Source organism: Musca autumnalis, unplaced genomic scaffold, assembly GCF_047663935.1.
Source record: "Musca autumnalis isolate F117 unplaced genomic scaffold, ASM4766393v1 scaffold_1, whole genome shotgun sequence".
In the NCBI taxonomy this organism is placed as follows: domain Eukaryota; kingdom Metazoa; phylum Arthropoda; class Insecta; order Diptera; family Muscidae; genus Musca; species Musca autumnalis.
Window position 1 is genome coordinate 106,120,958 of NW_027411644.1, and position 15,485 is coordinate 106,136,442.

General features: G+C 34.6%; 2 protein-coding genes across 2 annotated transcripts in view; both read right to left on the minus strand.

Annotated features, from left to right (window-relative positions):
* The window catches only part of DCAF12 (DDB1 and CUL4 associated factor 12-like protein), a 398,057-nt gene that overhangs the window by 166,396 nt on the left and 216,176 nt on the right, over nt 1-15,485 (minus strand). The gene's annotated exons all lie outside the window — the stretch shown is intronic.
* LOC141404056 (uncharacterized) lies at nt 737-10,997 on the minus strand. Its single transcript, XM_073987306.1, has 2 exons — nt 9,681-10,997; nt 737-2,468 (listed from the first exon to the last, which is right to left on the minus strand). The coding sequence occupies exon 2, from the start codon at nt 2,464-2,466 to the stop codon at nt 1,438-1,440; it is 1,029 nt and encodes a 342-aa protein (XP_073843407.1). The 5' UTR covers nt 2,467-2,468; nt 9,681-10,997; the 3' UTR covers nt 737-1,437.

Consider the following 15,485-nt stretch of genomic DNA (forward strand, 5'->3'; position numbering starts at 1 on the left):
ATTCAAACGCAAAAATCTGAATGAGAGTTCAAATAAAAGTTGACAACACTCTTGCTATCGGTAGAACTTTACGACTTATTTTTATTGGTCGCTAACTTACCGAAAAACATCGGTAATTACCGAAATTATAAACATTTTAATTTTACCGACAATTGTCGGTAACTCAAAAAATGAGTTAGAGAATCGCGCTACTGAAATACAATTCATTGCAAAGGAAAATTATTTATTTTACGAATGAAAACATTTAAATATGTTTTGGTCGCGGATTTTGTGTTTTAAATGTGATTTTGGACTCAATGTATTCGGGTAATACGGACGCTCAGAGAGCGTTGTTGTGGTAGATAGGTGAATAATTTTTGTACGTCGCGACATGCGACGTAATTAAGGTATAGCTGTTAGTCATATCTGGGGGCGAAACCTATAAATCTGCGTGTTGCGTGTGCGTTCAAAAATACAAAAACAAAATACATGTATTTCAAATTAGGTCGAACTTGGTCTTTAGTCTTTTATCAGATATGACTTAAGCAAGAATGACATGCTTCTAATGTGTCGAGGTCTTAAAAGTCTAATTACAGCCTGTTTAGCACTTTACCTTTTTGTACTTGTTACCAATAGACAAAATATTTTGTTTGCTTATTTTCAAATTCAATTTCAACTCTTTATTTACAATTCAGTTTAGGTTTTGTATGTACAAATGGTTTACATAGGTAAGTATAACACTTTTTCAAGGTAAGTATTTTATTTTCTTTTTCTGTAGGTATCGTTTTTCATATGTTTTAAAAAGGTAAGTATTTAGGTATAAATTCACAGGTAAGTAGAAGGTTTATGTGTTTAAAGCGTTTACACTGGTAAGTATGAAGGTTTATGTACACAGGTAAGTATGATAGGTAAATTTACAATATAAAATTTTTATGCTTTTTTGTTCTTTTTATGCAATTTCAATGTAAATGATTTGGTGTTTATTCACAGGTGAGTATTGGGTAATTACAGGTAAGTATTTTTGTACAAATATTTCTAATTCAATTATTAACTTTTCACTGTACAATATTTAATATGAATTTAACTTTTTACTTAAAACTTTTTTACTTATAGCTTTTTTAGTTTGAACACACTTCGATCACGACGGGGGGTTGTACGTTGGTTTCGGTTTGATCAGAAAACTTCGAATGACTTTCTTCTGATTTGCATCGTCACATAAAACCTGTTTTGCATTCCAATGGTTTTGGAAATGCAGAAACAGAAATGACAAAAACATACAAATTAGGTTCTAGCTTGCTTGTTGGTATGTGTGTATGTACTAAAAGCATACCGCTATGCTACAGTGCGTTCAACAAGATAGCGCTTACACTGCGCGCAAAGAGAATAGCACTTAAAAATAAAAACAGCGTACATTCATGTACATGCCTCCCCCGCCGTGATATCTGTGAATAAAAGAGTTTAATTAGTAGGCATATTTTTAATTGGGCCTGAAAATACATAGCCTAATTTTGTGTTGAACGCCTTCACATCTCCAATGCCAGCCGGTGTACAGCCCTCCTGGTGAATCGCAGAGAATGTATCGGCTCCCAACTCTAAATCAATGGGAATGTTGCTGCGAGGATCGGGGTCAGCGAGAGCTTGCGGCGCAAAGTAGCCTGTAGGGTCTTCTAACAAAGGGTCGGAATAGGGTCTGCGTGGCAATTCATCGGTAATAAGGGCGTTTACTTTTAAAGCCCACGTGCCGTTTATGTTCCTGGCCATAATCTTGAATGTAGCAAATCGGCGACTCTGATATATTATCGATCTGAGACCAAGCCTTTGGAACGTTGAATAGGCCATTCTGGACATCGTGGCCGACTGACAAATGAGTGCTCGTACAGTCTTCCAAGTATCTACACTGTCGGCTGAGACACGCACAAGGGCTGTGGGGACGAACACCAAATCCCAAGAGAATGAAGGCACCACAATGGGAGCTGGTTGTAAGGTGTTATCTAACTGTGGGGCCCCATGTAATAAGGTGTGGTGTCGATGGTCGCACCTTCTGCAGCTCGTCAAACTGGTGCAGTCCGGTGCCAGATGACTACGGGCCAAACAGTTCCGACAGTACCCTCTCCGTTCAACGGTTTCGTACCTCTGAAAAGCAGACTGCTCTCTAAACCTGGGGCATGTCACGATTGCGTGATCATCCTGGCAGAGCCCGCAGGCATATTGCCAGAAACTCGGCCGATCTCTTCTTTCCTCTCGCTGACTCGATCGGCTTCTTGTTTGTTGTCGTCTTGGTGGCTGTTCTGGTTGTGGCTGTTGTTGATGCTGAAGCTGCTGTTGTTGATGCTGACGCTGATGTTGTTGACGTGGTTGATGTTGTTGTTGGATTGGCTGTTGTTGAGGTTGCTCTGGTTGTGGTGGGCGATTTTGTTGTTGTCGCCTGTTTGGGGGTCTTTCCTCCTCTTCTTCGTCCCAATTATTGTGTGGGAGGTAGGCAGCCATATCTGTAATTAAAAGAGAGAGAGGAGTACCAAGTTTTTTAAGAAAAGGGGGTCCGACTAGTCAGTCGGTAAATAGCTTGACAACTTTGGTTATGGGTCGACTAGAGATGCCAAGCGATGTTTTGATGTCTACAACACGAATGTTATCGTCTACCCCCTTATATGTCTTAACGATTCGCCCCAATTTCCACTCAGTTGGCGACACGCGATCATCTTTTACGACCACAAGATCGCCTTCCTTTAAATTGTCTTTCTGGTATCTCCATTTGTGTCTTCTATGAAGTTCAGTTAAGTATTCATTTTTCCATCTATGGCAAAAATGTTGTGAAATTATTTTAAGTCGCTTCCAGCGATTAACATATGAAAGGTCGGAATCGGAAATATCCGGTTCTGCCGGCTCTAACATCGGTGCCCCAATGAGAAAATGAGCTGGTGTCAAGGGAGCTATGTCGTTAGGGTCGTCACTGGCTGGACTCAAGGGTCTTGAATTCAGACAAGCCTCAATACGAATTAATATTGTAGTGAATTCTTCGAAAGTAAAATTAAGATTTGGAAAGCTTTTACGTAAATGTGTCTTAAAGGACTTAACGCCGGCCTCCCACAATCCACCCATGTGGGGAGCGCCAGGAGGTATAAACTTCCACTCTAAGTTTTGATGAGAATTTTGGGTAATAGCTTGTGAACTGAGATTTTTCATAAATTCTGCTCTATCTTTTTTGAGTAATTCGGAGGCACCGACAAAATTGGTGCCGTTATCGGAGTATACACACGCCGGACAACCTCTACGACCTATAAATCGAGTGAAGGCAGCTAAGAATGATTGCGTCGACAGATCGCTAGTTACTTCTAGGTGGATTGCCTTGGTGGCGAAACAAATAAAAACGCATACGTAACCCTTCGTTATTAAACACGCTCTACCAGTAAAGTTTTTGATATTGAAAGGGCCGGCAAAGTCAACACCAGTATTGAAAAAGGGTCGTGTTAGAGAAGTCCTCTCCGGCGGAAGAGAAGCCATGATTTGATTTTGACTGTGTTTCTTATACAATGTGCAAATTTTGCAGTTATGAATGGTCTTTTTCACTAGAACTTTCAGTTTGAATATCCAGAACTCTGAACGTAGGACTCGAGTCATGAGCTGATTTCCACCATGCATAGTTATTTGGTGTGTAAATTCTACTAGGAGTTGCGATAACTTGGACATATATGGTAACAAGATGGGATGCCTTTCATTTTCTGTTAAGGCAGGTGATTGAACAAGGCGACCATTTGCTCTAATAAGGCCATTTGAGTCAAGATACGGATTTAAAGAAACAAGACCGCTACTCGATGGAAGTTTAGATTTTCTTTGCAATAACTTGTACTCGTTTTCAAAATAATATTTTTGGGTTACCATGATAACTAGACGTTTAGCCTGTTGAATCTCTTCAAGGGAGTAATCGGGACAAGCTCGTAAGTGTCTTTTATAGTATCGCATAGCACATGCATATGCTCGATATGCTCTGTTTAACTTTGAGAAATTTACCAAAGGGTCCTTCTTTAAAAGTTCTTGTCTGGCATCACCAGTAATGGTTGTAAGGGTGAGAACCTTAGCTGATTTCTCTTCTAAGTTCGTATCTAACGGAATATTATTTGAGGGCCAACTAGATTTTTGGTATTTTAACCACTGGGGTCCATGCCACCATAGATTATGTGTTTTCAAATCGATCGGTGAACATCCGCGACTTGCTACATCAGCGGGATTCGCCTCAGAGTCAACATGACGCCATCGATCATTACCAACATTTTCAATAATTTCTGAAATTCTGTTACCTACAAAGGTACTCCAATGGCACGGTGGTTTTTTAAGCCAAGCTAAAACGATTGTGGAGTCTGTCCAATAATAAGATTCAATATTCGATATCTGAAGATTTGATATTATTGTAGAGGCCAATTTAGAGAGAAGTACAGCTCCGCAAAGCTCAAGTCGTGGCAAGGAAATCTTTTTAATCGGTGCGACCCTGGTTTTTGCTGCTAGGAGAAATGTGTCAACACTTTTATTGGTATTTTCTACCCGAATGTAGAGGGCCGCGCCATACGCGCTCTCTGACGCGTCGCAGAATCCATGAATCTCAATTTGATTAGTTGGTGTGTACTTAATCCATCTTGGAATAGTGATAGTGTCAATTGAGAAAGTATTTTTAACAAAGTTTTGCCAATTTAATAGTGTCATGGGTTTGAGAGCGTCATCCCAGTCTATTTTGTCTAACCAAATTTGTTGCATGATTAATTTGGCTACTACTATTACTGGAGCTAACCAACCACATGGGTCAAACAATTTGGCAATCGTAGATAGAACTTCCCGTTTTGTATAGTTAATCTTGTTTTCTATAGAAGGCGATGGGACCGAAAAACTATCCCCCGAAATATTCCATCTGATACCTAGGGTCTTGGTAGAATCATTTTCAGACAGATCTAGCCAATTGAGAGGCAAAAGGTGATCACTTGGCAAGTCTTTAATTATTTTGGGCTCATTTGAAGTCCATTTTCTAAGTTGAAAACCTGCAGAATCAAAGGCAGAAATTAATTCTTTGCGAGAGTCTAACGCTTCTTGTATGGAATGACCTCCCGCTAGGACGTCATCAACATATAAGTTTTGTAAAATAACTGAAGCAGCTCTAGGGTAGATATCTTTTATGTCTTCTGCTAATTTCATGAGAGTACGAAGTGCTAAAAAAGGAGCGCAGTTCACTCCGAAAGTGACTGTCAAAAGCTCATAATCTTCCACTGGGTCAAAAAGAGATTTCCTAAAAAGAATTCGTTGATAACGAGTGTGATTTCTATCCAAGAGAATCTGACGATACATTTGTGTAACATCGGCATTGTAAACATATTTGAAGAACCTCCATTTTAATATTTGCAAAACAAGATCTTGCTGAAGTATGGGTCCAGCGAAAAGATTATCGTTGAGGCTTCTTCTATTTGACGTGGGGCTTGACGCATTGAATACTACCCTAAGTTTAGTAGTCAATCGATCTGGTTTAATCACCGCATGGTGCGGCAGATAGTAATTTGGGGTCTGATATATTTCCTCCCGTGAAAGTTTTCTCATATGTCCCAGCTCTAAGTATTCTAATATCGCTTTGTCATATGAGTCTTTGATTTCTGGAGTCTTTGAAAGTTTTTTCTCCATTCTATAGAACTGTGCGAGGGCTATATTACGAGAATTTCCGAGCTCCTCACAATTTTTAAAAGGTAGGGTAACAATATATCTCCCATCTTTATTTCGTTTTGTTGTTTCTAGGTAGTTTTGTTCGCAGAATGAGTCTTCTTCTGACCTCAAAACTCTTTTTGGGGGCTCTTCCACCTCCCAAAAACGTGTAATAATCTTTTCGATTGAAGTGGTGTTAAACAAAGAAATGTTATGTGGATTTCTAGTGGTTTCGGGTATTGGACCGCCTACTATCCAACCGAATACTGTTTTTTGCGCTAAGAATGAGCCAAAAGATTTTATGGGAGTCCCTATTTCGAAGATTAAGGGTCCTATATCCATTCCTATGAGAAGATCGACAGGTTGACTTATGTGGAATTTCGGGTCTGCTAAGTTAAGACCAATAATATCTGTAAGTTTACTCTTTTCAATATTTTGTGAAGGCAAATTAGACGGAAGGGTCTTCAAAACTGGTGCCCATACATCTAATTCAAAGCTAGGGTCTAAACGAGAACGCAAAGTGAAAAGACAAGATTTTGTAGAAGTTTCTGAGACGATTTGGCTAAGTCCTGTAACATGAACAAGGTTTTTCTTGGTAGGCAATTTTAATTTGTTTCGAAGTTTTTCAGAGATAAAGGTAGATTGTGATCCAGGGTCAATAATTGCTCTGGCATCATATGATTGTCCTCTATTTTCGACCTGTACTATAGCAGTGAAAAGCAAAGTTGCACTAGGGTTATGTTCGAAAACTCTATGCTCTTGTAGAGTCAAGGTTGTAACGTTTTGTGGTTCTGTGGACTGTATTGTGGTTGTGAGAGCTGAAGCACTAGTACTAGGGCGCACTTCATCTCTTGCTAAGTTGTAATTCGGGGTTTGTTGTTGGGTGTCTGTTCCCTTATGTAACATGGAATGGTGTCTCATATTGCAAGTACGACAACCAAACCGACTTTTACATTCTTTGACGCCGTGATTAGACGAAAGACAATTGTAACAAAGGTGTGAGATCTTGACTAAATGAATTCTATCATTTACTGACTTTCCTAGGAACTGAGAACAATCTCTAATAAAATGATTTGCTTTGCAAAGTGGACAATTTTGCGTATTTTGAGTCTTTTGTTGTTGATTCGAAGTTTGTTTATTCACCGAACTCCCCTTATTTTGTGAATTTGGCCAAGTATTAGTATGGAAACTGTTTGCAAATTTTGATTTTTTACTAAAATCAGTTTTTTGTTGAGTGTATTTTGTACTTGTAGGCTTAATATTTCCTACAGATTCTAATGTCTTGAATTTATGGGTCAAATATTTGTTTACCTGCTCCCAGGTGGGCAAAGTTTTGCTGTCGTGCAAAGAGTTTTCAAATTCCTCTAGAAAAGATCGAGGTAGTTTTGAGGAGCAAAGATAAATAAGGATAGGATCCCAACCCTTTACATCAACTTCTAGAGTCTCAAGAGTCTGAATACAACTATTAATGGTACGTTGAAGTTTTTGAATTGTGTTACTTGAATCAAACGCTATATGGGGTAAATTGAAAAGAATTTTGATTTGCTCGTTGACCTGCATCCTTCTGTTTTCATATCGCTCAGTGAGATTCTTCCACGCTAACTCAAAGCCATCGTTTGTAAGTGGGACATGACTGACTATCTCTCTAGCTTCTCCTGTTGTTTTCTGGGTCAAATGGAAGAGTTTTTCAACTTTACTTAGTTTTGAATTTTTAATATATATCGCTGTAAAGAGGTCTCGGAACGTAGGCCACTCGCTGTAACCTCCACTGAATGTGTCTGTGTCACATGGTGGAAGTCTTGAAACAGGTGTAAATTCTACTTCAGTATTGAGTTTTTGCGTCATTTGAGATTCTCTTTTAACTTTTTCTTCTGCTTCTTTCTGCTTAACTAACTGAATTTGCCCATTAATCGCTCCTACAGCATTTTTGTAAATGTCAATAGCTTCTAGATAATGAGTTCTTAGCTTATTTTTGTCAATTTCCTTTTCACCTTCCCCTGGGACATGATCCCTGCATTCTTCATACGCTCTTTTTACTTTGTCATAAACCGAATCTAGCTGAACTCTTGATGCCTCTAATCTATGAAGATCATCTTCTGTGTTTGCTATACTTAAAATCGCTGCATAATCTTTTAAATCATTAAGACAGTTAACAAATTTTTCACGATTAAGTTTGGCCATCTTTCTTTGTAAATTAGATCTGACTTTAGAACAAATTTGCTGAGTCGCAAGAAATGACAAAGTAGTCCAATCAAAGGGTCAAACCTTTTTGTTATTGGGTAAAAAACAGAATCAGAAAATTTTGTCTTAGCAAAATTTTGATGTTAATTCCCAAATAAATTCACGACAACTGGATATTTTGTAGAGTAGAGTAAATGTTTTGTGGAGTACGATAAATGTTTTCTCCAATGTGAGTACAGAGAATTAAAATTATTTGATGCCAAATATTTTCATTCAAAGAACGCAAGAAAAAGTTTTGAAAGGTCGAAAAATTTCAATCAAAATCCGAAAAAAAAATTTCCAAAAATAAGTCGAAGAAAAATGTGTGTTGGGTTATCCAGAAAATTAACAAAGTCCCAAAGAACAGCAAATTGCAGAAATAACAAGGCTGTAATAAAACCCTAGTTAAACAGCAAATTTTATCAGAAAAAGTGAAATGATTTTTTGTACGCAGTTGTTTTTTGAATAATTGTCTAAATCAACAACTATTCTAATGACGCTTTTGTAAATAAATTGTTGAGAGAATGATTTCGCTTTAAACACAGACGAAAATTTTTTGTTTTTTCCAATAATAATTGGTTTTGGGTGGAAATAAAAATGTCTTAGTAAAGAAACGAGTCAAGCCAGAGCAAAATCCCAGCAAACAATTTCAAAGGTGAATTATTTTGGGTCCAAAAAATCCAAATTGTTAGCGAAAAATGCTTTAGAATGTTGTATTGTTGTTTCAAAATGGTTTAAAATTAAAAATTAATTAATTTAAAATCAAAAATTTTTTCAACAAAATATTGCTTATTTGCAAAAAAGACGAAAATATTTTGTGTCTAAATAAAAAATTTTCATCCAAAAAATTTCAAATATGCTGTAAAAATGTATGAGTATCAAAAGTTATATAAATTTTCATCAGATAAGAAAAAGTTTAAAGTGTCGAATGTTTAGGTTAGTTAACCTCAAATTTTTGGGCGCTTGTCCACCAAACGCTTATGCTTATGTACGTAAAAGGCGCAAAATGTTTTTTTTTTCCAATTTCCCAAAATTGATGTATTGGGAAATCAATATGGCGCTTATGTATAAATTATTTGATAAATATGTGCTTTTTCCACGATGAGTTTGTAAATTTTAGGTTATTTTCCAATAAAATGTTTGTTGTGTTGTGTCAAGAAGCGTGAAAACAAATATCAGCTTCCAAAAATGATATAGTTTCCAAATGTATGTTGACTTTCCAAAAAATTATGGCGGGTCAGTGAGCAAGATTTCCAAATTATTTCACGGACGGACAAATATGTATGAGCGAGAAGGTCGACTTTCCACAAGTCTCTCACTAAACTTTCCAATTTTTCCACAAAATTTCTCTTTTTCTTCTTGTATTTAAAAATGCATGAGAAAATTTCCAAAATTGAGAGAAATTTCCAAAAATTCCACTATGTTATGCTTGAACTGTGCATGTATTTGTAAATTGTTAGATTTCCACAAAATGATCTAACCAAATTTACACAAAAAGCTACCTTTTTTAGAAATTTATGTGGATAAATTGAAAAATTTTTGATACAAAATCCCAAATTTCACTAGGTTGTATGTGTTTGTGTGTGTATGTGTGGACGTATGTGTGTGTTCCCACGTTCGCTGGGTCAACTTCAGTCCTCTTTTCTAAGGTTATGTAAAAAACTTGGGTCTTTGCATCCAAAGGTGTCAAGTTGTGATGTAATAGCGAGTTATCGTATAAAGGGACAGTGTCGGGAGTCAAAATTCGCCGTACCCTGTGTTCCTTTTTTGATGCCACGCTCCAAATCAAAAAACTTATTTGTACTCACTTTGCTATGCTTGGTTATAGGGTCTAGGTAAGTATGGGTGGGGGTTTAACCTCTTGTCCGTCCGTCCGCCTTTTCCTCTGCGCCAACTCTCCAACTGATTGTTTGTTGTTGTTTTGTTACGCGTCACGGAATTCACGTTTAGATTTTATTGTTTTGTTTGTGTAGATATTGGTTTGTGGTGTAGAAATTGTCTTTGTTATTTTTTACAAACTTTAGTTTTCTTTTTGTTGGAAATAGTTCACTTTGATTTCAGTGTAATTGGTTTTTTTGATATTTGTGTTTTTGTATGTAAACTTTTTTGTTTAGTATTTTTTAAAACAAATTTAATTTTAATTTTTTTTTTCTTGTAAAATATTTTTTTGTTTAATCACTTGGTAGTTTGTGTGTATATTGTTGAAAATTTAATGTTTAATTTGAAAAAATCTATTTTTAAACTTTTTTGTTTGTTCTTTTGTTTTAGGTTCCACTGTATGTCTTCCACTGATATGTTCCACTGTGTTGCAATTTTCACTGTATTTGTAAAATGTTAGTGGTTTTTTTTCAAATTATTTATTCTTTTTTTCCAAAAATTATTCTCTGTTTTGTTGTTGTTGTTTTAAGATTTTTCTACTTTGCAATTTCACTGTTCCACTGTGTGTTTTTGTTGTTGTAGGATTTTTTCTTTCACTGTTCACAAACTTCTTTTTTTTTCCAAATTTTATTTTTGTTGTAATTGTTAAGATTTCTTAACTTCACTATCTGGCTCGATATGGACCAAATGTTTAGCACTTTACCTTTTTGTACTTGTTACCAATAGACAAAATATTTTGTTTGCTTATTTTCAAATTCAATTTCAACTCTTTATTTACAATTCAGTTTAGGTTTTGTATGTACAAATGGTTTACATAGGTAAGTATAACACTTTTTCAAGGTAAGTATTTTATTTTCTTTTTCTGTAGGTATCGTTTTTCATATGTTTTAAAAAGGTAAGTATTTAGGTATAAATTCACAGGTAAGTAGAAGGTTTATGTGTTTAAAGCGTTTACACTGGTAAGTATGAAGGTTTATGTACACAGGTAAGTATGATAGGTAAATTTACAATATAAAATTTTTATGCTTTTTTGTTCTTTTTATGTAATTTCAATGTAAATGATTTGGTGTTTATTCACAGGTGAGTATTGGGTAATTACAGGTAAGTATTTTTGTACAAATATTTCTAATTCAATTATTAACTTTTCACTGTACAATATTTAATATGAATTTAACTTTTTACTTAAAACTTTTTTACTTATAGCTTTTTTAGTTTGAACACACTTCGATCACGACGGGGGGTTGTACGTTGGTTTCGGTTTGATCAGAAAACTTCGAATGACTTTCTTCTGATTTGCATCGTCACATAAAACCTGTTTTGCATTCCAATGGTTTTGGAAATGCAGAAACAGAAATGACAAAAACATACAAATTAGGTTCTAGCTTGCTTGTTGGTATGTGTGTATGTACTAAAAGCATACCGCTATGCTACAGTGCGTTCAACAAGATAGCGCTTACACTGCGCGCAAAGAGAATAGCACTTAAAAATAAAAACAGCGTACATTCATGTACACAGCCATTTCGGTGAGATAATGTAGCTAAAACCTGCAAAATACCGAAAATCGGGAGGTACGGCACTGAAATATGTATGTTTTGAATTCAAACTAAATAGAATGGGCTAAACACACTTGTACCCAAACATCTTTTTAAAAAAATGGCGAAAAATGTATATATTCGATGGGTTTGGTTTGCTTTAAAAATGAATGAAACAGTGTCATTAAATAAATGAAAGAGTTTCATTAGATAAATGAAAGAGTTTCATTAAATAAATGAAACATTTTTGAAATTCCTTTTTGCGTTTTGTATACCTTGTAAATCTGTTAAGTTAGAAAATTTGTCTTCTAATTATTTTGACGTTATTAAACTAACTAAATTTTTTACAATCATAAAAAGAACACATTTATATATTGGCTACATACATACACTACCGCTCACTTGAATAGAACCCCCCTGCAAAATTTTTTTCAACCTCCATTTTTTCCGAATTATACAATATATGAAATTTTTAAGTTTTATTATATTTTGCTTCATGTGTTTGGAGTAAACATAGTCATTCATTTGCATTCAAATCCAATTTTTATAAGAATTATGCAAGGAAAACAAAATAAAGTCAAAAATTGAAGTAAAAAAAATTGGCTCATTTGAATAGAACCCCCCTTTAAAACTTGGGAATACAGAAAGATTGTAGTAGAATATCGATGCATATTTACTTTATATTGAAAACGAAATACTTTCAGTAATATTCAGTAAAAGTATATCCCTCCTGATTAAGGATACACCCGTATATCCTGCTTTGGCAAGTATTCTTTAAATAATCGGGTGTAATGCCCAACAAAGCTTGCTTTTTTCATTCAACAAGTTTATTTTTGGAAGCGTGCTGTCTCCTTTAGTCGTATATTTTACGCATAAATCATTTTCATAAATTTTAGAGAATATTTACCACTGTAGAATATGGCGGACCCGCAAGGATTTTCGCATTTCTTTTCAAAATTTTAAGTTGTTATGACTCGAAGTGTACAAAAGTTTATAAAATCGTGATGAAATTTCCACACGGGATATCCAAAAATGTTACTCACTACTGTATATGTCTGTTTCAGAACTCCTTTATAAATTGCCGTACGCATTAAGGTGAAGTAAATTGACGCTCATGTCCTTAATAATTAGTAATGTCTTTCAGCACCATAAAAGCACATTCATCGCTACAGAAACAATTTAGAAGATGGTCTTCCATTCAATAGTTATGCAATTGTTTACTTAATAAGGATAGTCCTTACTAATTATGAAGGACTTGGGCGTCAATTTCTTTCGCCCTAAATGCGCACGACAATTTACAAAGTAGTTCTGAAACAGACATATCCAGTAGTGAGTAAAATTTTTGGATATCCCGTGTGGAAATTTCATCACGATTTTATAAACGTGTGTACACTTCGAGTCATAAAAACTTACAATTTTGAAAATAAATGCGGATGTCCTTGCGAGACCGCCATATTCTAGAGTGGAAAATATTCTCTAAAATGTATGGGAATGATTTATGCGTAAAATGTACGACTAAAGCAATGGATCAATAAAGATCGTAGTGTTCGTCTGCGGAACACTAAAGATCGTAGTGTTCCGACTACCGGATAACTTAAAACCGTAGTGTACCACGTGCAAAACAATAAGGTAATGTACCACACATGAGTTTGGTATGATTCCTGAGGAAAATTTAATATTTTATGTTTTTTAATAAATACAAATTAAGAAATAATACTGTTCGACGTTTAGGTAATCATCTGTTAATTATGATTTGTAAGGAAAATTAAATATTTGATGCACAGTTTATACAGTTGGACACTAAGCCCAGCTGATTGTTATGTTTGCCTTCAAAAACATTATTGTGATTTAAAAATACAAAGAAACTTAAATCACAATAATATAAAATCTATTATGTTTGTTGTCAAAAGTTGTTAACAGAACTCTGAATGACCGACCTTCTATAGGCCTTGGTTTGATGGCTTTTGGGACAAGTAAAAAATAATAAATGCACGCAGAAAAATATATGTTAGAAATACGTTTGGATCCAAACAAATATTTGACTGATTGCAAACAAATATATATTTGGATCCAAACATAATTTTTTTGTGTCCAAACAAATATATGTTTGCAACATTTTGTAATATACCTCAATTTAATATCCCAGTGGGAAAATGTAATCGATGGGAATCGAACGGGTAATACAGAGCCACTATGTTTTATTGATTACCGAATACATTATTCGTAACACGGTGCATGTCCTAGGAAAATAATATATTCCTTTATAGTTTCCATAGAAAGCATCGTGTAATCAATGGGTATATTCTTTTATAGTTCTTTAGTAATATATAATGGAATTCATATACTGGAATGCATCGTATTATGTACATATCTATTCTCTTTTTATAAATAATTTATTCCCCCGTATGCCTTAAGTAATTTATTGGATTAAAATAGAAAAACATGACTTTTAATTCATTTTTTTTTTATTTATATTTGGAAATATAAGGATTTTATGTAGTTAAAAAGTATTCATAGAATACAAAAAAGAATATTCATTCATTAAAAACAGAAGTTAAAATAGTTCATTAAATTATGTTTGGGTACCAACATATTTTTTATGTTAGAACATCCCAGTGGGAAAATTGGGAACATATTACATTGAAAATATATTTATTAACGCATTATAAGCAATACGTTCCAAAACGTATCCGTAAGAATCGAGAAAAGAATATAATTGAACAAAAAGTTAAATTATTAAATATATAATAGAAGATACGTTATATAATATACCGTAAAGAATCGAACGAGTAATTCCACTTGACAAAAAATTCATATTAATTACCTCTTACATTCCCACTGGATACGACAAGGGAATGCAATGTTTCTTTTGGTATTTTTTTTTTTGTAATCCCGTTATCTGCCGACGCCTTTAAGTCGCAGCATAAATTTGCCAGTTTTGTTTGTGTCGTGTAACAATAAAGACGTAATTTTGTAAAAAAAAATTTAATGAACTATTTTAACTTCTGTTTTTAATGAATGAATATTCTTTTTTGTATTCTATGAATACTTTTTAACTACATAAAATCCTTATATTTCCAAATATAAATAAAAAAAATGAATTAAAAGTCATGTTTTTCTATTTTAATCCAATAAATTACTTAAGGCATACGGGGGAATAAATTATTTATAAAAAGAGAATACATATGTACATAATACGATGCATTCCAGTATATGAATTCCATTATATATTACTAAAGAACTATAAAAGAACATACCCATTGATTACACGATGCTTTCTATGGAAACTATAAAGGAATATATTATTTTCCTAGGACATGCACCGTGTTACGAATAATGTATTCGGTAATCAATAAAACATAGTGGCTCTGTATTACCCGTTCGATTCCCATCGATTACATTTTCCCACTGGGATATTTTTATGGGTGGAGAGGATTTTGGTCAAAGAGAGTAACAACAGGGCTCACGCTGCTGCGGAGTGCTGGTTTATAATAAAGCGCTGTGTGCATTGTTCCGATTTCAAACCACAACACAACCCCCACCATCGACTCATCTCTCAATGTTATGAGACTTTATCAACAAACCACACACACAACACAAATACCGCTGTCGCAACAATTGTTGTTAGTTAACTGACAAACCGACAAACCAAACAAGTACAGTGCGTTTGGTGTCGAAAAAACAAAGTTCGCATAGTCAAATACTTCGCAACTACAAATTTGTTCTTTAATATAAAGGCAACATCTAATATCTCAACCCTTCTTACAAGACGATAACAACTACAATGAAAATCTTTAGAAGAAACGGTAATGCTAAGTTTACATTTACGAAATTCACTCGATTTCAACTGTCAATTCCATAGCTCAAACGTCAAATGAAATCTCATCTGGATTTCATTTGACGTTTAACCTATGGATTTGACAGTTGAAATCGATTACAAAATAAAAGATAATGAAATAAAAAGCAGCAAAATTTGTCTCTGCTTTGTTTGGTGGTGTGTGGTGGTTGTTTGTCAATAAAAACAACAAAAACTCGCCAAAATTGTTTTTTCAATCTGTCAGAAAAACCAGTATTTTTTCTTTTTTGCTTTATGTTTGGGACAGTTTGAAAAAAATATATGTTTGCTGCAAAATATGTTTAGGACATATGTGTGTTAGAGAGGCCATTTTTTTTGTGTACAAATTAAGATGAGCATGTTATATC